Source organism: Rattus norvegicus, chromosome 15 (genome assembly GCF_036323735.1).
Source record: "Rattus norvegicus strain BN/NHsdMcwi chromosome 15, GRCr8, whole genome shotgun sequence".
Taxonomy (NCBI): Eukaryota; Metazoa; Chordata; class Mammalia; order Rodentia; family Muridae; genus Rattus; species Rattus norvegicus.
Window position 1 is genome coordinate 51,824,930 of NC_086033.1, and position 25,195 is coordinate 51,850,124.

At 44.7% G+C, this 25,195-nt stretch overlaps 2 protein-coding genes across 8 annotated transcripts in view; both read right to left on the minus strand.

Annotated features, from left to right (window-relative positions):
* The window catches only part of Slc39a14 (solute carrier family 39 member 14), a 46,744-nt gene extending 38,413 nt beyond the window's left edge, over positions 1–8,331 (minus strand). The window contains exon 1 of one of the 4 annotated variants that reach the window (XM_006252270.4): positions 8,174–8,331. The gene's annotated coding sequence lies outside the window, so the exon portion shown is untranslated. 4 annotated transcript variants of the gene reach the window in all.
* A 7,843-nt stretch (positions 8,332–16,174) lies between these two features.
* Piwil2 (piwi-like RNA-mediated gene silencing 2) overlaps positions 16,175–25,195 on the minus strand; it is a 66,626-nt gene continuing 57,605 nt past the window's right edge. For 3 of the 4 annotated variants that reach the window (XM_008770828.4, XM_006252271.4, XM_063274302.1), the window contains 3 exons: positions 21,441–21,694; positions 20,537–20,644; positions 16,175–18,432 (listed from right to left, as the gene is read on the minus strand). In XM_008770828.4, the coding sequence (XP_008769050.1) occupies positions 18,276–18,432; positions 20,537–20,644; positions 21,441–21,694 (519 nt within the window). In that variant the 3' untranslated portion in view covers positions 16,175–18,275. The remainder of the gene's footprint in view (positions 18,433–20,536; positions 20,645–21,440; positions 21,695–25,195) is intronic. The other variant, NM_001107276.1, reaches the window with a different exon arrangement.

Genomic DNA, 25,195 nt, shown 5'->3' on the forward strand with positions numbered 1-25,195 from the left:
CAGAGTGTCGTGGAGTGCAGGCAGAGCTAAGAGGGCAGTCAGAAGGAATGATGTCAGCAGCCATTCTCTATATCCTGATGACACTGTAGATACAAGTGTCAATGGTAGCCAGGGACAGCCGCCTCTACCTCTGGATTCTATCATCAAGAAGCTCAGTGCAGTAGTGGTATGTGTCTTTAATCGCAGGGCTGGGGAGGCAGAGGTAAGAGGATCTCTGCGTATTTGAAGACAACCTGGTCTACAGGGAGAGTTCCAGGACAGCCATGGGCCACACAGAGAAATCATGTCTCCAAAAAAAAAAAAAAAAAAAACCAAATAAATTTCTATTTTAAAAAGCTCAGTGAAGTAAAATCTACAGTCTACACGCAAGTGTGTGTTTAGGTTGCTATCAAGACAACAAGAGCACAGCCTGCAGACAGTCTACACCCCAACAATGATAAGCATTCAGAGTTTTTCACTGTTGAAGGAAGCTATAAATAACAGGGGAAGGGCTTAAAAATAAAATGACTTGTGGTAGAGTGCTTGCCTAGCAAGCGCAAGGCCCAGGGTTCGGTCCCCAGCTCCGAAAAAAAATTAAATAAAATGACTTTATGGTATGAAATTAGAGATATCTGAAGGGCTCTAGCAAGTCAAGGCATGGCAAACGGGGCACTGACAGGTTTTGCCCTTTCCCCCTCTCCCCATTGCCAAACTGTTAGATTCCATTCCTAAAGCTAGTCACCTCAGTCTACTCCCTTATTTGGCCTCTTTCGTCTGCTGAGGCTGACTACCAAGATCCAGCTCTCAAAGTATTGAAGTCCAGCAATCAAAAGCCCCCTTTGGTTACCCTAATTAACATGCCCAATTAAAGTAAACTCATCCTAGCCCTTTACCTAGATAAACTGCCATCAGCCTACCGGCCACAGAGGCAGTCCTTTGTCCCTCAGGACAGAATCACTTCCTCTCCCTTGTTCCAGTTCCCTTCTTCCTTGTCCTTTGTCTCTTATTCCCTGTCCTTTGTCCCTCTGGAGCAAATAAATCTCCACTGTGCTGAGAACTTGGTTGTGGTGTGTTCTGTGCCTGAATTCCAGTCCTTTTAGTATTAATATAGACATGGATTAAAATATCAACCAAGGGGCTGGGACATAACTCAGTTTGTAGCATATTGGTCTAGCACACATGAAGCCCTTGGTTAAAATCCAAGGCTGAGGGGCTGGGTGTAGTGGCACACGCCTTTAGTCCCAGCACTGGGAAGGCAGAGGCAAGCAGATCTCTGTGAGTTCAAGGCCAGCGTGGTCTATACCTTGAATACTAGGACAGCCAGGGCTACACAGAGAAACTCTTGTCTTGAAAAACAAAACAAAAAGGCCCAAGGCTGAGTAAACCACACACCTGTAATCCCAGCAGGATTAGAAATTCAAGGCCAAAAAAAAAAAAAAAAAAAAAAAAAAGAAATGCAAGGCCATCCTCAATTACATAGTAAGTTAAGGCCAGCCGGCCACATTAGACTCGCTCAAGATTTTTCTAAGAGGCACAACAAGTACATGCTATAGCTTAGCACCATTATGCATTCCCTGCTTTGCCTACTAAAAGGGACATGGGACATCTAGCAAATAGGCCTTAGGCTCTCTACCAGGCTAGCTCGAGAAGGGGCAGAGGAGGAAGTGGTAAGATGAAGGATTATCTTGTGACATTAAAAAAGTAACTGCTGGGGGAGAGGAAGAAAGGGGCTTATCCAAAGAGCACACAGGATGACAAGGAAACTCTTCAAAGGGGCAGGGATAGGTGCAGCTCATTGGGAGAGCACTTGCCTTGCACATGGGAACCCTTGTTTCAATGGATGATACCATGAGAGGCAGAAGGGAATGGGAGGGTCATGAATAATGACCATGAGATCCTAACCCACCGAATCAAAGCTAACACAAGAGAAGGGTCAGTTCTTCCTTTCAGCAGGATCTCAACTAATAAATGCAGCAGGAAAGACAGAAACCAGAAACAGAATCATTAGGCAAACACACAGTAACTACTGTGCAAACAAGATCTGCAGATGGATGGTACAGCTGCCGGGTCACAATACCCAAAGAAACAGGACTGAACAGTCTCAAAGCACTGGCTGCAGTGACAAAGGGGAAAGCCATAACTAGTGAGGAGTTGTAGCACACACCAATTTAACCAAGGAATCGGCAAACACTGTAGGTAGGGACTTCTTCCAGATTCCTGATGGTCTAAATCCCAAAACAAGGGCTGATGACTCTGTATGGAAGCGTCCTGGGCTTCAGCCTGGGATGACCACAGAGCAGAAGGCACTTTTCCTGAGACACTCTAACCCGACTCCACCCCTCCTCTGTCCTTCCTAGGTGGTAAAGAAGAACCTAAATGCATGATGGTCCTAGTCACAATAACTCACTGGAGGGCAAACAAGATTATTAAGCAAGCAAAAACACGAGCCCACAAGCCTAACAGCTGAGTTCAAGTCCAGAGCTCCCATCAAAAGATTCCAATACCATGAGTGAAGACATTCATCTGTAATCCTAGCACTCCTGTGATAGGACGGGAGGCACAGACAGGAGAATCTCCCAGAAGCTTGCAGGACAGCGAGCCTGGAATTATGCAGCAAGGACAGGGACATAAAAAAGATCCTGCCTAAGGGGTGGGTGGGGGAACGCCCTCATAGAAGCAGGGAGGGAGAGATGGGACAGGGGGCTTATAAGCGGGAAACTGGGAAAGGAGATAACATTTGAAATGTAAATTTAAAAAATCCAATTAAAAAGAAGAGAAGTCCCCGCCTGCACAGGTAGAAAGACAACAGGACAATCCTGACGTGGTCTTCAGACCTCCACAAGCTGTGGGAGACATGCACCCATGCATGCGTGCATGCGCACACGTACAATGAATTCTTAGTATGATTCTCTAAAAGGCAAATCACAATTCTTCGATGACATTCTTGCTCAAAATGCAAGGCAGCATCCTAGAAAAGACCAGGGAACCTCTGTCAGAGATGGGAGGAGACACTAAGGAGAAATTCAGTGTGAGGTGGGCAGCACACCAGACCCCAGACACAGAGAAATGGTATTAGTATAGGGTCTGTGACATATTGAAAAGACTTATAGCTTATGATGCTGTGCCAATATTTGATTGTGTGCTCTTGGTAAATGGACCCCAGAGTAAGCAAACCTATTTCTACAACTCCCATGTATGTCTAAAGTCAGTACCCTAAGTTTAAAATAGCAGCTGGGTGTGGTGGCTCACCTGTAATCCCAGCACTTAGGAGGATCACTGTAAATTCAAAGTCAGTCCAGGCTACGTATAAACTCTAAGGTATGAGATGAGGCCCTGCCTCAGAAGGAAAAGAAAAGGAAAGGCCTGTAACTCCAGCTTTGGGAGGTGGTGATATCCCCCTCTGGCCTCCACCACCTCCTGCATAGGCACACTCGTAGATTTAAAAACAAACAAACAAACAACAACAACAAACTTCAAAATAAGTAACACTTTAAAGTGAAGCCTAAAGGGACAAGATATGATAGCCAGCAAACCTACACCTGAGACCCAACCATCCCTAACTCCAGTAGCAGGGGAACCCTACGCCCTCTTCTGGCCTCTGTGAGCACTGCATGAAAGGGGTGCATAGACATCCAGGCAGGAAAAGAAAATGAAAAACTGTAAAGCGTGAAAATGAATAACCTACACAAGTAACAAAAGTAAAACCAGAGATTTACTAATTCAAATCAGGTGTCACCTAAAAGAAATAGGATTCTAAATACACTTTGTAAATGTCTAACTAGAAGGTTGCATCTCACCTTCTGCAAAGGCTGTCTTTTAACCGTTTGCATAGGAATTCCACTTCACAAAACATATTCTTCATGCTTTGGGAGTGCCACTTGGGTGCAAAGTTATTCATTGCAGCCCGGTGTGTAATGGGAAAATGATGAATGCCCAGGGTTAACACAGATGTAAAAGATGAAGGGCAGATAGCACTTTTATCATGGAATATTCCACCGGGGCAACAGAGTAACAGCTGTAATGCAGGAGCCTGAATAGCAAAGTACCAGTACAGCCGTTAGAACCTTGGTAGGCAATGTCTGAAACGCTGCCCAAGAACATTTATTTTAAAAAGGGACCGGTGAGGGAAACAGGACAACGAATGCTTTCATTTTTGACTGCTCTGATCTTTGAGCTACATGACTATACATACAGTCTAGTGAAAATTATTTCATCAAGCAAACAAAGAGGGCTGGGAATGCAACATACAGGCAGAACACTGCCTAGTGTACCCAAGCCCCTGGGCTCTGACCCCAGTATCACAAACAAGGCATCAAAGTTGATATGGAGCTATGATTTTCATAGACAATTCCCAAGTCTAGTCAGAGGACTAAACCCAAAGTGGTCATGATGTCCAAGTGTTAGCCTAGCATACTGGGAGAAAGTGAACCTAAATAATTACAATCACATAGAGGGTTTTTTTTTTTTTTTTTTTTTTTTTTGTTCCTAGGCAAGCGCTCTACCACTGAGCTAAATCCCCAACCCCTTAGAGTTTTTTTTTAAATTATCTCTTTACATTTATTTTGTGTGCTTGTGTACAAACAGTGCACAGTTAAAGGACAATTTTTGAGAGTTGGTTCTCTCCTTCCACTATGTGGGTCCTAGGGCTCAAATTCCAATGTTGAGCCTGATACACACTTATCCACTGAGCCATCCCACAGCACTCCAATCACCCCCCTTTTGAAAGTTACACATTCAAGTCTTTAGGAGAAAATAAAGTCCTAAAACTCTGTATTGGACCAGTGAGACAACTCAGTAAGTTGTCCTGTGGCCTTCACTTGTACACAAAGCACATGTGCCCAAGGACACACAAGCAAATAAATCATGTAATTTAAAAGCACAACAACAACAAACAAACAAACAAACAAATCCCCTTGGTATCAAGGGATGAAACCCAGACCTCGTACAGACTAGGAAGTGTTCTACCATTGAGCAACACTCCCGCCTTATCTTCCTTCCACACTGTGCTCTACTGACATTAGTAATACCCCTCACTTCTTAATTGACAACTTGTAATAGATCTTTTTATAGTGATATTGGATGTCCTAGTGGTTGACCACAATAAATTTAGGAGCATCGCTTCATTCCACCAAACTCTAGTCTCTCCTGGACCTGCTCTGGCAGAAAGCTAAAGGGCCTAAGGAACTCCGAGCTCTGGTGGCCATGGTTAGGGGTGAGGGCTTCTCTGACAGGTGAATTCTATACCTGCCAGGCCTTCTGGTGTGATATACATTGGAAGGTCCAGTAGGGGGCCCTGCTTCCCCAGCTGCTCTGGATGAACCAAGGGCCCTCTCTAGAGACTCCCTGGCAGTTGGATTTGGAGTACTTGTGATGGACAAGCATGACGCCCTGGCTGGCAACAGTCCTGAGTTAGCAGACTCTGGACTTCTTATCTCCTGGCATTCTGTCAGCCGCCAGCCTGGAAGTCAGAGAAGGCTCTAAACTCTAAGGTGTGTGTGTGTGTGCGCGAGCGGGAGGGGGATGCAGCATGACCCTTTTCTCCTTCCCGGCTCATTTTGAACCCTCCCTCTCTTTCCTCCAGAGGCTGCAAGAAAATGGAAGGGCTTCCCCCCCAAACTACTCCAGAAGTGCTGGGCGAAAACTGACCCCCCTTCCCAGGGTGCCAAGAAAAATACAAGACTAACAGTAAATTCACCAAAGGGCGGGAGCCACTTCTTTGGTATTCACCAACAAATCTCTGTCATTAGCAAACAATGTGACTTGAGGACACCAATCAACCTCTCTGGACCCAGGCTCTTTCATTTTAAGTCACTCCAGACAACAGGGCAGCCTGTGGTTCTGCAAAGTGGCAGGTGTTACTTTCTTTGGGCATTAAATGGACCAGAGAGAAGACATCTGGTGGGGTTGTGAGGTGTGGGGGAAGAGCACGTGTTGGGTGCAGGGAAGAAAAGAGGAAGGAGGTAGGAAGTCTTTGAAACCAGGACCAATCCTGTCATTGTATCCTACAATCCTGTATCCTACAAGTATCCTACACAAGCAGGGGTGGGGATGGAGGATGGAGAGGAGAAGGGGTCCTTCCTGGCCATCACTAAGTCTTGAGGAGGAACAGTCTTGGAAGAAAGAACTTCTAGACTCAAGCAGAAAAACGCCCATCTTCTCTAAGATTGCCCAATGGCTCTATGAGCTATTTACTGGTCAGACACAGAAAAGTAGTCTCCCAGGAGGACAAGGGACACTTTATACCCTGCGAAGGAGGAGACAATTCACCTTATGTCTGGGTTCCGACGGTCCTTACAACCCAGCCTACTTGAGCAGCTGGGACTCTAAACCTCTCAGTCCAATCCACAAAAAAATGGTGGCACCACGGAGGTGTCAGCCACATTCCAGACATGACCGCAACGTTCCACCAGTCAGTGAGAACAGACTCACTATTGGAGAATGATGGGGCTGGGATCTGGACATCTAGCTCCAAAGCCCTAAGTACTTTGCCACTGTGCCTTACCTCAAACAGAGCTCCCTTCTCTAAACTACTCCAACCAGCAAGGAGACCCTTGTGTTGCTACTTAATTTCCACTTGCCACAGTCTGCCTGCACCCACCACAGTGGCTGTTGAGGGGCACAAACCAAATAGACACTGTATGTGGAGCCTGGGCCTTCTGCATCAACCATGGGTTTGGGGGTCTCCAGGAGCCTCCAAATTCTCCTCTTATCTACATGAAAGGTCAGTTACATAGCCTGTCACTTCTCAAGTTGGCTGCTTAGTCAGTTTCTGGGTTCTTTAACCCCTGTACCTGCCGCTGCACTGTCCAGGTGAACAACAAAAGACCAGGCGTAGCAGCAAGAAGTGTTCTTCCAGGGTCCTTCAGGAAGAACCCACACCCTGGGTCAATTGAGTTTCTCTAGTCGCACTGATAAAACAGTCACACAAAGAGGACCCATACACCACCTCCTGACTTTGAAACCCTAGCAAAGAGCTCAACTGAGTTGAGAAAGAAAGGGGCTACATGGTTTTTAATTCTAGTTGTTGAAAGTTGTACTTCTGGACATTCCTCTGGCTGCTTGGCTAAACAGGCATGTTGGAACTCCTCAGTGTTTAAGATTTGTTTTAATATATGAGGATTATGGAACTGTACATATTTTGGATAAACAATTCAGGCTGGCTTCAGCACTAACCTGAACCACAACAGTGACCAGATAGTCACTCTGGAACCAGTTTCTATCATCCCCTAAAATCAACAACTCCAGCAAATATGTCTATCCCAAAAAGGATGGGCTAGCTGGGTAAAAAGGGCTAATGCTACATTTCCATATCCAGGTTACTTCAAGAGGGGTCTGCCAAAGTTGCTTCTACCCTTCCATTTAGGCCACAGGAAAGCACTCCACCTCTCACCAAACCAAACTCACAGTCCTCTTGAACACACAAGCCACGTAACTTATTTGGACTGGCAGATCAGTTAGAATCTAGGCCCGAGGAGACAGAAGATTCTAAAAGCTGAACCCACAACCCAGATAGGCAATTTTCCGGGTTAGAATGCACCTCAGGATCACAAGGTGAATCTGGATGGCTACTTTAGCTATAGCCTTAAAACTCCAAGAGGGAGTAACCGGTAACCAGACCACCTAATTTGGTCAGTCCCAACCTAAGAGAGTCCAAGAGGCATCGCTGCCGTTAGTCAAGAGAAAATTCAGCGCGGTGCCAACCTTGCGGTTCTCCTGCTCAACCCAACCAGAAGAGTCGGGCATCACTCTTCTGCCTGAGGGTGGCCTGACGTGGGGTAGGGAGGAGGACACATAGGTTCCTTGAATGCAAGAGCCAGACACCAGAACCTCGTCCGAGCAGCCGCCACTACAGAGCATCTGATATGCCCATCGACTCCGCTTCCTCTGCGCTCTGTGTCCTGGGGCTCTAGAAAGCTCATCTCAGTCTTTCCGCTCAGCTATCGACCTCCCCGGCGTCCTTCTCTGGCTCACACATCCCGGGCCCTGCAGCTGATGGGACAGCGCTATGACCTCCTTCCCCTCGCCACCGTGGCAAGGCGATCAGGTGCTACCGGGACTGGACTCAGGGAGTACGCGGCCTCCTGAAAGAAGACTCCAGGTCCCCGGCTAGCCGGAGTCTCCAACCCCCACCCGGTGTCCCCCTAACCCGGAGGCGCGCGAGTTCCCATCCTGCGTGCGCCCGGTCCGTCCTCACCTGAAATCCTCCAGCCGGCAGTCGGGCCCACGCAACCTCACTATCCAGGCCCCCAGGCAGCCGGCGACACAGCTACTGAGTGGGTGCGCCCCTGCCGACAGCCACGCGCCCCCTCTACGTCCGGCCCGGCCGCGTGCGCATGCCCGGCCTTATACCCCGCGCGTCACCGCTGGGCCCGCCCCCGCCTGCTGCCCCGCCCCACTCCCCCGGGCCTGCCACGTGGGGCAGTCAGCTAGCACCGTTCAGTTACCCTGGCCAACCTGGTCCTCCAGCGTTGTGCATCTCGGGCTCGCATCCTAGCTCTCTCGGCTTCATCCACCCTTCCTCTTGAATTCCATCCTTGTCTCACGGAGGCCCAGCAGGCTCAGCTATTCTCTGGAAACCTCCCATCTGTCCTTTTTTGACCCTTTGTGGGAAACTGTCACAGCCTGACCTCCATCCTGTCACACTCTCACACTCCTACAAGAGAGCTTGGTAGGTATTTGTGTTTTTAACGCTGTTGATGAATCTAAGAGGCTTTTCTGTTTTCTCCAATTCTAAAATGTTCTGTAAGCAGAATGGAGCGCCTCGTAGACTGCGTTTCTTTTGCCAGCCCCGGCCAACCAAAAGAATCAAAATGCCTTGTAACGATCCAAATAAAAGATTATATTCATTTTTCAGATTTTCGCACCACTTTCTCACAGTAATCAGATTCCTAAGGAGCCAGGTCAAGCCTTAGGTTTTGTTTGTCCTATGAGGGAGTCTTCCGCTGTAGGGAAGAGTCTATTGTGTTGGATAGCGAGGCCGGTATATGCAAATTTCTTGAGAAAAATAAACCACCCGCTAACAGCTTATTGTTCTTTTCAACTGGATACTATTAGGATTATTTCCTCTATAGCTTAAGCAGGTGTCAGTTGGGGCTGGGAGGGCCCCATGGAAGGATCTCTAATGGCACTGGAGCCAGTGAGTGACCCGGTTTCTCTTCTAACACAGGGAGCATGTCCAGTTGGCTGTAGTATCTCTAGATTGTTCAGTAGAGAGATGACATCTAAGTGTTGGGGGAAAGTTCCCTCAAGAAGGAAGTGTTAGGAAAGGAACTCAATGTCCCTAGAACAGGTGGCAGGAAGGACTCAGCTCAATGGCAGCTTGCTTTTGAGGGCTGGCTACTGCACCAAAGGGTGGGGTTGGAGGTTGGGGAGGTAATAGCCAGTCCTGGCGGTGCAGCCCTATACAATCTCAGTTACTCTAAAGGAGGGAGGATCTCAAGTTCAAAGCCAGCTGAGGCAATTTAGTGAGATCCTTTCTCAAAAGGTAAAAGGGGGACTGGGTACCTGTTGGTTCAGTGTATGCTCGGCCCGCTGAAAGCCATGAGTTCCAGGCCAGCAAAACCAGGTCTGGTGATGCTCACCTGGAATTCAGCAGCACTTGAGAAGTGGAGACAAGGATTACAGGTTTAAAGTCTGCCTTGGGCCCCTGTAATGAGTTCGAGACCATACCTGAGCTATCTGAGACTCTTTTTGTAAATTAACTAATTAATGTCTTGCCTAGAATATGCAAGGTCTTAAGTTTAAAAGATATAAAAGTACTGAGGCCAGATTCTTCTGGCCACTTCGTTTTTCTAAAATTCAATTATCTTTCCTCTGTAATTACAGTATTGCAATGAGTAAGGGGAAAAGCCTGTGATGGTCCTCTCATTTACTTTCTGAGTAATTTTGAGGTAATGATAGCTCTTGCAGAATTTCCTTCAGAGTCCCTTCAACTCTATAATAACACTGAATATTTGCCTTGGTTAAAGTTACAGTGTTTTTCAGACATTATGTCATTCACTCAAGACTCCAAAGAGCACTGGACTGTCAGGAAGGGTCAGTTCCCCATCAGGCCACTCCTAGAAGGAGCATAGAAAAAGAATGAAAAACCCACCTAGAAATAAGGCATCTGATATTCCAAACATACAGCTCTGAATAGGATTAAGCTCATAAACACATCCCACAGGATTCCAGACAGGATGTCAGTACTACTAAAGCTTGCTTTAAGTAGTTGTCAAAGACTGCTCAGAGGGTATAGGGAGGAGCTGGGCATGATGGCCTATGTCTCCAATACTAGCACTTGGGTGGTAAAATAAGAGGAGCAAGGGTTCAAGGCCAGTTCAACTCCATAGTGAGTGTGAGCCCAACCTGGGTTAAGAGAGACCCTGTCTCATAACAAATGAGCAAACAAACAAAAGCACTACTGGGAAAGGAGTGATGGGCCACCAACCACAGGACCTACTGTGTGGCACTGTCACCTGTTTGTGGGAGAGGAGTGATGGGCCACCCCATCACAGGACCTACTGTGTGGCACTGTCACCTGTTTGTGGGAGAGGAGTGATGGGCCACCCCATCACAGGACCTATCTGGGTGGCACTGTCACCTGTTTGTAGAACTTTCAAAGTCCACAAGGGCACCCAGAGTTGATAAGCTATCTCAAGCTGATAAGCTATACACAAGAGGGATTCAATTAATCATTAACATAGCTCAAAATCAAAAGGTCCTAAGTCTCTGCATCTGCCCCCACGGGCATTTCTTCGGAGGCACATCCTGATGAGATGACACTCTCTGACTAGGTCCTACCTTGTCCATGACAGTATGTTCACTATACATATCGACATCTGGAGCCTGGATTTTCCCCCACCATTTGCTTTTCCCCTCCTCCCCTTTCTCTTCATCTTCTTCCCCCATAAGCTTCTTGACTGTTCTGAAGTACATTTGATCCACTCTTTCTCAGACTTTTTGGAAACTCTTTTTTTTTTTTTTTAAAGAAAAGCAATGTACTTTATGTCTCACAACCCTCTGTAACTCCAGGTCCAGGGAGATCTGACCTCCTCTTCTGGTCTGCATGGGCATTGTGCACTTCCAGGCATGTAAGCAAATCATTCATATATGTTAAATTAAAATAAAGAGAATAATAAAGTAATATAGTGCCACAACTCTAGTATAAATAATATAGCAAGCAATTTTTTTTTCATAAAATAGGATCTAAGAGTATAGAACATTTACCTAGTATGCTTGGGGCTTTGAGTTCAATTTCCAAGATCAAAACACAAAGGGCTGGACATAGTGACTCATGCCTTTCATCACAGCACTCATGAAGCAAAAGCAGTCGCATTTGTGACTTCAAGGCCTGTGACAAATTCACTAAACTTGATTTGGTGACCATTTTTGATTTGTAATCTACAGAATTAATATGATTTATGGAATTTGGATTTTTTCCTTCAAAGCATTTCATTTAATACTAGCTTTTTAAATTACCTATTTATTATCTACCTATTTATTGTGTTTGTATGCATGTGGGTACCATGACATATGTGTGAGTGTGTGCGTGCGTGTGTGTGTGTGTGTGTGTGTGTGTGTGTGTGTGTAGATCAGAGGACAACTTGCAGGGAGTTGGTTCTCTCCTTCCATCATGTGTGTCTCAGGGATTAAACTCTGGTTCTCAGGCTTGGCATCAGTGCCTTTACCCTCTGAAGCCATCTTGCTGAGATCCCAAGTATTTTATTTCTATCCTTAACCTTAGACCATCACCTGCCTTGATTACAAGAGATTTCAATTGGTATCTGAACTCCCTAACGTAGCAGTTTGCACATAACAGATTCTCTATAAATATTTGTTGGACTGGCTAGCAACTCCCTCAAATTTCGGTGTTAGGCAATATTTAAGGGAACTGAACACAAGAAGCTGACACAGCCCCTGCCAACATATATAGACAGATTTCCCGCAAGAGAGATGAGGGGAACAGCCTTGCAGAATAAGCCAAAGAAATGAGACATCCATCTTGTAGTGTGGAGGGTGGGGTTGAAGACTCAGAAAGCCACAGCCCTGAGTCAACTGTGTTGACAGGACAGGCAAGGAATGAGCAGGACAGCCAAGACTCCTCATCCTTCCTGTCAGTTTTGGACAGTGTTGGGTTTGGCCACCAGTCCACAGCCTTTTCCCAGACTGTTAGATTAGTTATCAGTTTCTCTGGTTCTTCTTTTGAAGGGTAAGGTGAAGGGTAGGATGAATTTTCTATTTTTTTTTAATGTTCTGGTAGGATTTAATACATTTAAGAATATCAGAGGAAACATGGTGTCCCATACCCCAAAATCTGACCCAAGGACCCATGTGAGGGCCAGCAGCCTCAGCTGTGAATCAGGCACCTAAGAGAATGTGTGACCCTGGAGTAATTATCAATGAGAATGCTGACTGGGCAAACAAATATTACCCCCATGTTCCAGTAATCCATAGCCTTTGTTTTCTCCCTGCTTTCGGTAATTTGATTCTTCTTTCTCTGTTTCTTTTGTTTTTGTTTGGTGTTTTTAGACTTATTTGTGTGTATGAATATTTTTGCTTGCTTGTATGTAAATGTACCATATACATATCTGGTGCCTGCAGAGGTCAAGAAGGGTATTGGATTCCCTGGAACAAGAGTTACAGAAGGGTGTGAAAATGAGTGCCAGGAACCCAAGCCAGGTCCACTGCAAATGCAGCAGTGCTCTTATCTCTGAGCTATCTCTCTAACTGCCTTTAAAATCCTTTTGAACATTTATTCTGTGTATGGAGGGGTGCTAGAGTGAGTATGAGGAGGCCAGAGGACAACTTAGGGGAAACACTTGATTCAGACTGTGAGGCTTGGTGGCCCTGGCCTCCATGCATGCGGCACCCTGCCAGCCATGCTTGGCTTCTTTACCAGTTTGCCCATTTTGTTATTCTTCTCAAAAGAACAACTCATGTTTTAGTTGACTTTTCTCTGTTATTTTTCTGTCCTCTATTAATTTCCGCTCTGCTCTTTATTTGTAAAGACAACCTGGGCATGTGGCACACATCCAGAGGCCGTTGTGCTGCTTGGGATGCTAATAAGGATCCTTAACTTAAACCTAAGAGTATAAGGCCAGCTTGGTCAGCATAGTGAGACCTTCATCTCAAAGCTTAAAAATAAGAGGGGTGGGAGATTTGAAGAGTAGTGGCCCAAGCCTTTAATCCCAGCACTTGGGAGGCAGAGGCAGGTGAATCTAGGAGTTCAAGGCCAGCCTGGAATACAGAACAAATCCAGGATTGGCAGGGCTATACAGAAACACTATCTCAAAATAAAAGGAGGAAGGGAATGAAGGCGGAAGAGTAAGGGAAGACCATGTATACACAATAAAACCAGAGCTGGGCATGGTGGAACACTATAATCTCACCTCTGGAGAGGCTGAGTATAACCAACAGCATATTTGAAGCCAATCTGAATTACACAGCAAGACCCTGTTCCAAATCAAACGAAGCAACCGTCCCCAACACATACCTACAAAACTACCTTGGTCAACATATCTCACTCTACCATTTTGCCTAATACTCCTTTTTGTCCCACCCCCAAGTAAATAACTTTTTTAAGGACTTAATTTTTTTTAGTTCAGTTCACAGCAAAATTGTGCAGAATGTAGTACCCTCCCTCCAGCATGTCTCTGGCTCCCTGTACACACACCCACACACCTACTACCAACATCCCTGGCCAAGCTGCATTTGTCAAGTAGGTGAGCCAATACCTACATACCATTAGGTCCCAGCATCCATGGGTTTTGTAAGGATTCTCTTGCTGGTAGGCAGGCTATTAGTTTTGACAAGTCCTGGTATGTGTTCCCCATTACAGTTACATAGAAAACAACCCCTCATCATTCCCGAAACCCTCTCCACACTCCAAACGATTCACCTGAAGCCAACTGTCACTTTTCTCTGATTTTCCAAAGGGCTTTTCCAATTTATATGTATGGATGTTTTTGCCTGTGTGTATTTCTGCACTGTCTTTGTCAGGGTTTTATTGCTGTGAACAGACACCATGACCAATGCAATTCTTATAAAGGACAACATTTCATTGGAGCTGGCTTACAGGTTCAGCGGTCCAGTCCATTATTATCAAGGCAGGAGCATGGCAGCATCTAGGCAGGCACGGTGCAGGCAGAGCTGAGAGTTCTACATCTTCATCTGAAGGCTGCTAGCAGAATAGTCACTTCCAGGCAGCTAGGATGAGGGTCTTAAAGCCCACATCTACAATGACACACCTACTCCATCAAGGTCATGTCTTCTAATAGTGCCACTCCCTTGGCCAAGCATATACAAACCATCGCATTCCATTCCAAACATATAAGTCTATGGGGTCCTTACCTAAACATAGCATAATGCAAAATAAATTTAGTCCAACTTCAAAAGTCCCCAGTCTCAACAATGTTAAAAGACCAAAGTTCAAAGTCTCTTCTAAGATTCATCCATTCACTTAACTGTAATTCCCAAAGTAAGACAAGAAACGAGCTGGGTAAACTCCAAACTCTGTATCTCCATGGCTGATGTCAAAGCAGTTTTCAGATCTCCAACTCCTTTTCATCTTTGTTGACTTCACCAAACTTCTTTCTCCTGGGCTTTTTTTTTTTTTTTTTTTTTTGGTTCTTTTTTTCGGAGCTGGGGACCGAACCCAGGGCCTTGCGCTTCCTAGGTAAGCGCTCTACCACTGAGCTAAATCCCCAGCCCATCTCTCCTGGGCTTTATTAGCAGCTTTCCTCAGCAGACAGCCCACAGTTCTGGCATCTCCAACATCTTAGGGTCCTCAAGGCAACTTCAGTGTTACAGCTTCTTGTTTCAGAGGCAGGCAGATCTCTGACTGACTGAGGCCAGCCTAGTCTACAGAGTGAGTTTCAGGACAGCCAAAGCTGTACAAAGAAACTGTTTTACTTGGGGTTTTATTGTTATGAAGAGACACCATGACCACAGCAACTCTTACAAAGGAAAACATTTAATTGGGGCTGGCTTCCAGTTCAGAGGTTTAGTCATCATGGTGGGAAACATGGCAGCATCTAGGCACACACGGTGCTGGAAGAGCTGAGTTCTACATCTTGATCAGCAAGCAGGAGACCGTGTGCCACAATGGTGAGACCTCAAAGCCACCTCCACAGTGACACACTTCCTCCAACAAGGCCGCCCCTCCTAATACTGCTATTTCCTATGGCCAAGCATTCGAACACATGACTCTATGGGGGCCGTTCCTAGTCAAACTACCACAGAAACCCTGTCTCAAAAAACCAAGGGGGTAGGGGGTGCCAGGGGTGGGGTGGAAAGAATGGGGAGGACAAAACAAAACCTGTAAAAACGTAGAATTACTTCAACAAATTTAAAGAAATGCAGGGTTGTAAAGGTGTGTGGTAGTGATGTAAACAATGAGGCAGGTTACTGTCAATGAGTCAATGGTTACAGATACACCAGAAAGTGTACATGAACAAGGGCATTTATTTGAGGGTTTGTCTCGGGGGCTGTGTGTGTGTGTGTGTGTGTGTGTGTGTGTGTTCCTGGAGACTGAACTTATATCATCAGGCTAGGGGAATAGCTCCTTCATCTAGCAAGCTATCTTACTGGTGCACTTTTCTTTTAGGGCAGGGTCTCATGTCTGAAGCCTGGCCTCAAACTCAACGTATAGCCAAAGGTGATCTAGAACTCTTGATCCTCAGACTCTGCCTCCCAAATGCTGGAACTTGAGACCTGATATCCATCTCCCTGCCTCCCTACATATTATAAATGTAACTTTAAAAAAACACAAAACTTCTTAATGGTAGAGAGGTCACTTGTGGAGTGAGCTTCCGGTTCTCCCTTGAGCTAACAGTAACTGTTAAGAAAGACTGACAAGGGGAGGGATGTCTCAGCAGTCAAGACAACTGGTTGCTCTTCCAGAGGACCCAGGATCAATTCTTAGTACTCACATGGCAGCTCATAGCTGCTGGTAACTCCAGCAGATCTGACACCTTCATGCAAACATACAGGCAGGCAAAACACCGGTTACACATGAAATGAAAATAAATAAATAGAAAAAAAGCTGACAAGCCAGGCGGTGGTAGCACACACTTGGGAGGCAGCAGCAGGTGATCTCTAAGTTTGAAGCCAGCCTGGTCTACACAGTGAGTTCCAGGGCAGCCAGGTAAAACCCTGTCTTGAAAAATAAACAAACAAACAAATAAAAAAGAAAGAAAAACAAACAGCTCCCAGGTATGGTGGTACCATAGTATATTTATTTTTTTAGCACTCTTTGAAAATATATTAGTGGAGAATTTTCTATTAATAAGCTAGTGAGGGTTCTTATTCCCCCAAAGTCCCAAACTATTCAAGCACATACACAAACGTAAATGCATTATTACTATGTAGGTCTCCCAGTTTGCTCAGGGTGAAACCACTTGGCTCTCAATGGTGCTGCCCCTGACATGAACAATAATAAAGGAATAACTAACTTTTGCTTTTCTTTGAAGGAAAAGCTACTTAATAAACAAACATATTCTTTCAGACACAACTATACACATACACTGTTTTTATTTTACACCACAGGGCCCAATTACCTGGCCCTGAAACTGAAAAACAAGGCAAGGACATCAGGTATAGAAAGTACATTCTGGCATTATGGTTAAGTGTCTGTTCTACCTAAAGAGAAAAGGAGTGCTAGGAATAGCAACGTCTAAAGACAAACTCAAAATACTCACAGAGAAATCCAGAAAGTGGAATGTGTTCAACCTAAAGACTCATTTTTCAGTCTGCTCTGTTTAATCCTATGGCTTTTACCTTTCAGGTCTCAGTCTGGCCTTGGTCACAGACTCCAAACACCAGGGGTTGTATTTGAAGACCCCAACACTTATCCCTCGCCAACCTCTGGGTGCTATACTGAACTAAAGGCTTTGCTGGTGTTGCCTTCAAACCCAAGGCCTGGCCTGGCTTGGTGAGTGCTAACACTGACTCCCACAGACCCTGTGGCTCTTCAGTACTTCCCAGTGAGGCTCTCCTAGCACACTGAATTTCTGCTCAGTCCCCTACCATCCATCCACCACACCAAAACATAAATAGATACACACAAATTTGAAGAGGTTAAGTAAAATTAGCTTTTAAAACCCAGTAAAGCAAGGGATGGTTCATTAAGCCTGAAGAAACTTGAAGATTCTGAAACAGAAGGGAAAAAAAAAACGCAGAAAACCAGTGCTTCACCCAAATACAGAAGCCCACTGGCGCTAGGAAAACTTCCTACATGTCTAGGCTCAGGTGAGAGCATCACATTTGTCCAAGCCAACTTTGGGAAGCATGAAACTTTGGGATTTTGAAAATTTCCAAGCAACACCAGCCCACAGCTGGAAGAGACTCTTGCATAATCTCATTTACAGATTTTTGCAGAAAAAAACCTATACTCCATCCAGAATGTTCCTAGGTCTGCTGAATGTCCTAACTGAATTTATTTCACATTAGTCACAAAGATCAAAAGTGTGTATGTGCACATGAATGTGTCAGTCAGGCTGCAGGAAAGCAATCTGATGGTCGTAAATGACTAAAAGGTCCAGAAAAGCAGCTCTAGCTGGACTCTCAGGAGGCCAAGGAGTGGCCAAACTCACTGGCCTGGGTCAAGTCAGCTCACCTGACTGTGCCTTACACTGGTTTTCCTACATCTTCCATGCATGCAAACAGCTGCTCTCTCTGAAACACTAACTCTCTCTGAACATAGTAACTCTCTCCTTTAAGATCTGCAATGACTACTTCATTCATGTCACTTCTGGCCCAGAAATAGGATGATCTTGTAGGCATAAACTCTGGTTTATAAACTGATGCTCATGCTGCCTTGGGAGCTGTTTTTTATGTCCTTCACTTATTTGGTAGGGGGACTGGACATGTCCGTAGGCCCATGCTCGGCAGAGCAGCGGCACTGCTAACATCACTCTGCTCCATCAAGGCAGCTGCTGGCTGCTACTCAGAAACTTGCTTCCTTGACACCAGGCTTTGGTTTTGTTGTGGGCTTTGTGGGGACAGTGGTTTGGTTTTGTCTTTTGAGATAGGGTCTCACTCTATAATCTTGGCTAGCTTGGAACTTTCCATGTAGTCCAGGCTGGCCTTGAACTAAAGATCCTTCTGCTTCAGTCTCCCATGTGCTGGAGTAACAGGCATGTACCACACCACTCTACTATAATATCAGGGTTAAAAGAAGAACAGAAATCTAATTCTACAAGGATGGAGAAAGAGAAAATGCAAACGTAAAACTCCACTGCCATTTCTGTTGATTCTGTAAGAATGAGCTGAGCTGGAATCCAGTTGCTCCTTGCAGCTGGTGTCCAAGTTCCCAGTTACAGGAAGAACAGGTTCTCACATAGCTGGATGGCTGGTTCATGATGCAAAATCTGTCCGGACAGGAAAGCTAGCTTGTGGGCATACTTGCAAGGAGCTGGAACTCGGATGGTACCAGGCCAATTCCAGTACATGTGGCATAGTTTGAAAGTCAGCCTAAAGTTAAGAAGAAAATGCATTCTTTATTATTTCTACCCCCACACAGGGGTGGGAAGGATTTCACTCTCTTGGGGATACAGCACACAGCACTCCTACCAACAGAGTGGGGGATTCTGAGAAACCTAATATTGACTTTCAGGAATTGTTAGTTTTATATTTCTTTGTTTGGTTTGGTTTGGGACACAGGTTCTCAACTATCTAGCTTAGGCTGACTAGTAACTCTACTAGAACAGGTTGGTTTTGAGCTGCCAGTGATCTTCTTGCCCCAGCCTCTCAAGTGCTGGAATTATAGGTGTAAGCCACTAGGTCTGAGAGAGAAACCATTATTTTTCATCTGGAATTGTTTATATTTCCACCTAAGCCAAAGGACGGGTAAAATAAGTAAGCACGGGTGTTGGGATCTCTGTGGTGTCTGTGTATGAGGGGCTAGAGGATGGCTCAGCAGTTAAAGAGCATTTGGCTGCTCTTCCAGAGGACCCAGGTTTGGTTCCCAGCAACCACATGGCAGCTCATAAGCATCTGTAACTCTAGTTCCAGGGGATCTGACAGCCTTTTGTGACCTCTACAAGTACCAAACACACATGTGGTATACATGCAGGAAACACCATACATGTAAGTAATAAAAGTACAATAAAAGTAGAAAAATGAACAAAGGAAAAGGCTATAAAAGGGCATTTGCCAGTCTATTGGATCTGTACATCATAAATGTGAGAGTATGTCATAGTCATTTGACAGAGATTGTCTGTCTTTCCATCTGACTAGCTGGCCAGGTAGGTTTTTGAGACAAGGTCTTAATATGTAGCAGTGACTGGCCTGGAATTAACTATGTCCTTCAGGCTGATGATTCTCAGTGATTCTCTGGCTTTAATTTCCTGAGTGATAAAATTACAAACCTGTGGGGTTGGAGATTCAGCTCAGTGGTAGAGCGCTTGCCTAGCAAGCGCAAGGCCCTGGGTTCAGTCCCCAGCTCCAAAAAAAAAAAAAAAAAAAAAAAGAAAAGAAAAAAAAATTACAAACCTGTGCTGGCTACCACATGCAGCCAGAGCATGCACTGTGCCTTTGTAATCCCTGCTACTTAGAAGGCTAAGAGATCAGCCAGGTGTAGTGGTCATGTATGCCTTTAATCCCAGCACTCAGAAGGCAGAGCCAGGCAGGATCTTTGTGAGTTCAAGGCCAGACTGTAGGCCAGAACAGCCAGGGATACACAGAAAAACCCTGTCTCAAAACAAACAAAAAATTCCCCAAAACAAAAAACAAAACAAATAAGATAAAACCAGCCTGAGCAAAGTAGCAAGATCATTTTTCAAAATTATTTCTTCCATAATTTACTTATTTTTATTTTGTGTGCATTGTTGTTTTGCCTACATGTATGTCCTTGTGAAGATGTTTGATCTCTGGGACTGAAATTACAGATAGTTGTAAGCTGCCGTGTGGGTACTGAAAATTGAGCCCAAGTCTTCTGGAAGAGCAGCCAGTGCTCTTAACCAGTGAGCCATCTCTCCACTCGCATAAGACCTTTTTTTTTTTTTTTTCTAAAATAAATTAATACCGATGCTTTATAGTGCACAGGAATGAAGGCTGTTAGTCATCCATGTTTTCTTAAAGCTCTTCAAGTGATTTTTAATGTAAAAGCAGGCTTATTCCTCAAAAAAACTACCACTATTATCAAGATCTGGGAGAGTCAAGGAGTAAAATATTGGTCTAGGGAGCTGGCTGAGTTGGTAAAGTGCTTACTGTATAAGCATGGGGACCTGAAGTCAGGTCTAGCAACTACTTAAGGTGATCTTGTAATCTCAACACAGGAAATGGAGACCTGGTCTAATTTGAGTTCTAGATCCCAGTGAGAAATACTGTCTCAAAAGACACTTGATGTTGACCTCAGACTCCATACCAATGCATCAACCTGTGTGCATGCGCACATGCAAGCGTGCACGCGCGCGCGCACACGCGCGCACACACACACACACACACACACACACACACACACACACACACACACACACACACACATACACGGAATAAAATATCTTGACAGACACTGACTAGTGACTTAGCTATTAGTCAGGATAAACACAGAGACTTATGCTTCTGACAGACTCACCTCTGCATGTGATCAGGGCTCAGATTTGCAGTGTTCAGAACACAGATGTAGTGTGTAGGTATGCCACAGCCCTGTCGCACATGATGAGCAAGAAGGTAGAAATCCACCCTAGCAAGGAAAGAACACCAACCAGTGAAATCACTGGAAGGCACTTGGAAGATAGCTGCAGCCCCATCTTACAAGGCTTAGAAACGAAAATGAAAAAGTCAATACATAAAAGGACATTTGTGTGTGTGATTTGTGTGTGTGTGTGTGTGTGTGTGTGTGCGCGCGCGCGCACGCGTGCGTGTGTGTGTGTATGCGCGCGCATGCACACACTCATGGATGTAATCTCAGCACTGGGAAGGCTGACAATGAGGTCATGTATCTGTTGAGGGAATATTTGCGCTACATACAGAGTTTGGGAGGTATGGTGTGGGTTACACAAGACCCTACCTCAAAAGGAAGGAGAGGGAATATACTTAAAAAGTAAAAGCTTTGTTATTAAAAGAAAACTTAGGGGGTTGGGGATTTAGCTCAGCGGTAGAGCGCTTGCCTAGCAAACGCAAGGTCCTGGGTTCTGTCCACAGCTCCAAAAAAAGAAAAAAAAAAAGAAAACTTAGGGCTATAGACACAGCGTAGTGGTGGACTGCTTTGTCTGGTGTTTATGAGGCACAAGGTTCAATCTTCAGTGACAAAACGTGTGCATATGTGGCTGTGTACTTGTGTGTACATGTGTGTATGTATATCTATGGTTGATGAAGATGAACATGTTCACACTGAACTCCACCACTGGACTCAGGCAAAGCATGCTCTTTTTTTGAGACAAATATGAGGATCTCATTCCACACCTGTCTAGGAATATCCAAGCAATAGACACCCTGTCCAGCTTCTTCTTCAACTGAGGACCTGTTTGCCTACTTACCACTCACAGCTGGTTATGGTATGATCAACCACAGTCCCAGGGGAGGGGGTCACAAAGTGGTCAGGAGCAGCAAGGTACAGATTGGTGCTGATTTTCTTCTGAACTACAAATACCACCATCTTGGGATGGTAGTTATCAAAGGCTTCAAAGCACTTCTGCAGCTGAGGGATCTCATAGTTGGCAACTGTCTTTAGCTGGCCATCAGACACTCCATCTCGGTACACCACAATCTTCTCTGGGAGACAGTGGTTCACCTGAAGTGACACAGGGAGGAGGTGACTCCAGAGGCTCTGGGCTCAAGGATCACAGGGACAAGCTCCCACTCATCCTGCAGGATGGAGAGTGACTTGGCAGTTAGCCCCAGAGCATATGACTGCCAAGCATGCCAAAAGCTTATAACCATTTCTATCTAGGTTTGCTCCAAGTAGCAAACAGGCCTGATACAGCCACAGTGCTATAAAATATGGAAGCAAGTCATGGCAGTTATGAGTCACATGCTCACTACCTACCCTCAAACAGAGTGAACAACATTCAGACGTAATGGTAGGAGCCACACGTGGCTACACACACCTGCAATGCCAGCACTTAAAGGTCTGAGGTAGGAGGATCACCATGAGTACCTGGGCTACACAGTGAAATCTTGTCTCAAGAAAAAAAAAAAAGGAAGGAAAGAAAGAAAGAAAAGAGGAATCAAGGACTTAAAAATTTCTCTACAAAAATAGTGTCTATTAGTCAGTGGTTATTTGACTTGGATTTTTTCCTTTTTTTTTTTTTTTTTTTTTTTTTTTTTTTTGGAGCTGGGGACCGAACCCAGGGCCTTGCACTTGCTAGGCAAGTGCTCTACCGCTGAGCTAAATCCCCAACCCCTTGACTTGGATTTAATGCTGACAACTGCCCAAGAAAAGAACCCGGAAATGTCGTAGAAAGTCTAACATCAGTTTTCAACTTGTGGGTTGTGACCACTCTGGGGGTCAAATGACCCTTTCACAGAAGTCACATATCAGATATTCTTTATATCAGATATTTACATTATGATTCATAACAGTAGCAAAACAAAGTTGTAAAATCACAACAAAAATAATTTTATGGTTGGTTATCAGAACATGAGGAACTGTGTTAAAGGGTTGCAGCACTAGGACAATGGAGAACCACTTGTCTAACACAAGAATATATGCTCAGATTTTGACATATAAGTAACACCCAAAGTTATCCTATGATCCAGCACAATGTTAAATCTACTTATGATAATAAAGTAAGTGGGTTCTCACTACTTAGCTAAGAGTGCGTTTGGTTCTATTTTAAGTTAGAAATTCCCTCAAAACTGATTTGCTTGATTTAAGTTCTGATTACAGTTTAATGCACTCACATTCCAGGTCCTTATCCCTTAACAGATACATCGTGAGTAAAGCTTAAATATTTACTACATTCTTTAAAGGTGACTCTACGTGAAAAAATTTTTATAAAGATTTATTTATTATATATAAGTACACTACAGTTGTCTTCAGACACACCAGAAGAGGGCATCAGATCTCATTACAGATGGTTGTGAGCCACGATGTGGTTGCTGGGATTTGAACTCAGGACCTCTGGAAGAGCCATTAGTGCTCTTAACCCCTGAGCCATCTCTCCAGCCCATGAAAAAATTTATATATATAAAATAATCTTTTCAAAAATTATCTTGCTGAGCATGGCGGGACACTTGTAATCACAGCTCTTTAAAGTCCAAGACGAAAAGATTGCTGTGAATTTGAGGCCAGCATAGACTACACAATAAATTTTGGCTTAGCCTAGGCTATGGGGCAAAATCTGGCCTCAAACATTCTCCTTCCAGTCATCTTTTAAAAGTTTAGTTCAATGTTTCAAGCTGGGTGTATGGTAGTGCATGCCTTTAACCCCAGCACTCCAGGAGCAGAGTACCTAAATACAGAAACAAGTGTATCTCTGTGAGTTCATACCAAGTTGTCTACATAGTGAGTTCCAGACCAGCCAGAGCTATATAGTGAGACCCTGTTTCAAAAACAAAATGAAACAACAACAAAAAATAATAAATGTCCCCTTTTCTGAGATATCTCAAATATTTCAACATTTACAAACATCAAGCATTTAAAAACCCGTTAGTGGTATTTTTCTCTGCCTCACATGCCCCTCTTCTTTTGTTGCAGGACTTCAGTCCTAGTAACAGACAGTCTTGTATATAGAGTGAATCCAAAGTCTCCAGCCCCTAAACCAGGGTTTCTCAGCCCCAGAGGGCCAGCATTTGGAGATGGTGAGTGTTCACTGTTAGAGCTGCCCTGTGTTCTGTGGATCAGTGTTTACTGCGTCCCAAGTCTCTGCCAGTCTTAAGCAGAAGTGTTTCTAGATAACCACCCCAGGGGTTGGGGATTTAGCTCAGCGGTAGAGCACTTGCCTAGCAAGTGCAAGGCCCCAGCTCCGGAAAAAAAAAAGAAAAAAAAAAAAAAAAAAGATAACCACCCCAATAGGGAGCTCTGGCTTCAGCCACAGAGCACACAGAAAACTCAATCCACACTCAGAAGGTGATATACTGTGGTAAGAGGGCAACGAGTCCAGAACTCATATGGACCTTTTACAAATAGGCAAACAGAGAAAAGACACTGGACTTGGGGCCAGGAGCTCTGAGACTGAGTCTGACTTTACTGCTAGCTGTGGCTTCAAAGATTGACATTTCCGGTTGAAAAACTACATAAAAAGATTACCTCACCATATTCTCAAGGTAGAGAGGGAAAGAAGTTATATGCACATGGATGAACAGCTTGGTGTGCCTGCATGATCTCTAGTGCTCACATAAAAAATCAGGTATAGCACTATGAACCTATAAACTCAAGCCTCAGGGAACAAAGACAGGAGAACCCCAGAGACTCACGGCCCAGCCCATACAGCCCAAATGGTAAGCTCCAGACTCCATCAGTGTCTGTTTCAAAAGACAGGGTGTGATGAAGATACAGACATGCAGACACATAGACACACACACACACACACACACACACACACAGACACACACACACACACACACACACACTTATAATATGATGTATATTTTAATAAATATATATAAAGGCTGTGGAGGCTGAATGTGGCAGTAATGCCTATAATCCTAGCGCTTACAACACTAAGGCAGGAGGATTGTGAATTTAAGGCCAGCCAGGGTTACACAGCCTAAAATCCTGTTTCAAACTATCTTTTGTTGTCAAGCTAGGTCAAGAAAACACTTGGAAGCACAGAGCAAGCACAGGATGATGAGTGGAGTGGGAAAAAATGGAATCAAATTCACCTGGAGTGTTTTCTGCCACCACCTTGGTGTTTACCCTGTGCTAACAAGTCAGTGAGTGTTTGGCACCAGACTATGTCAGCTTCCAGCCGAATTGAAAGACCAGTTTCTAGCTATGAACACACAGAGAAATGCAACCCTAATCAACAATGTTAAAAGCCTTTGGGTCACCTAGGCTGTCCTTACTTCATAAGCTATCAACTTATAGTCCAAGGAAGAAGGGTTTCTGTATAAGGCCAATCGCAAGCCTAAAAGATAGCAACTATATATTGTAGAGCCCAGCATGCTCTGGTCACACTAAGTGGCCAGTGTAGGCCTAGGCTTACCCATCCTGATGCCCCTGGTGTTGGACACAGTAGGAAGGGTTCAGTGGATAGTACAGTTGCTAAGCTGAATGTTATGTTACATGAAGCTACACTCATCACAAAATGAACACGTAATGGCCACTAAATATGTACCATTGCTGTCT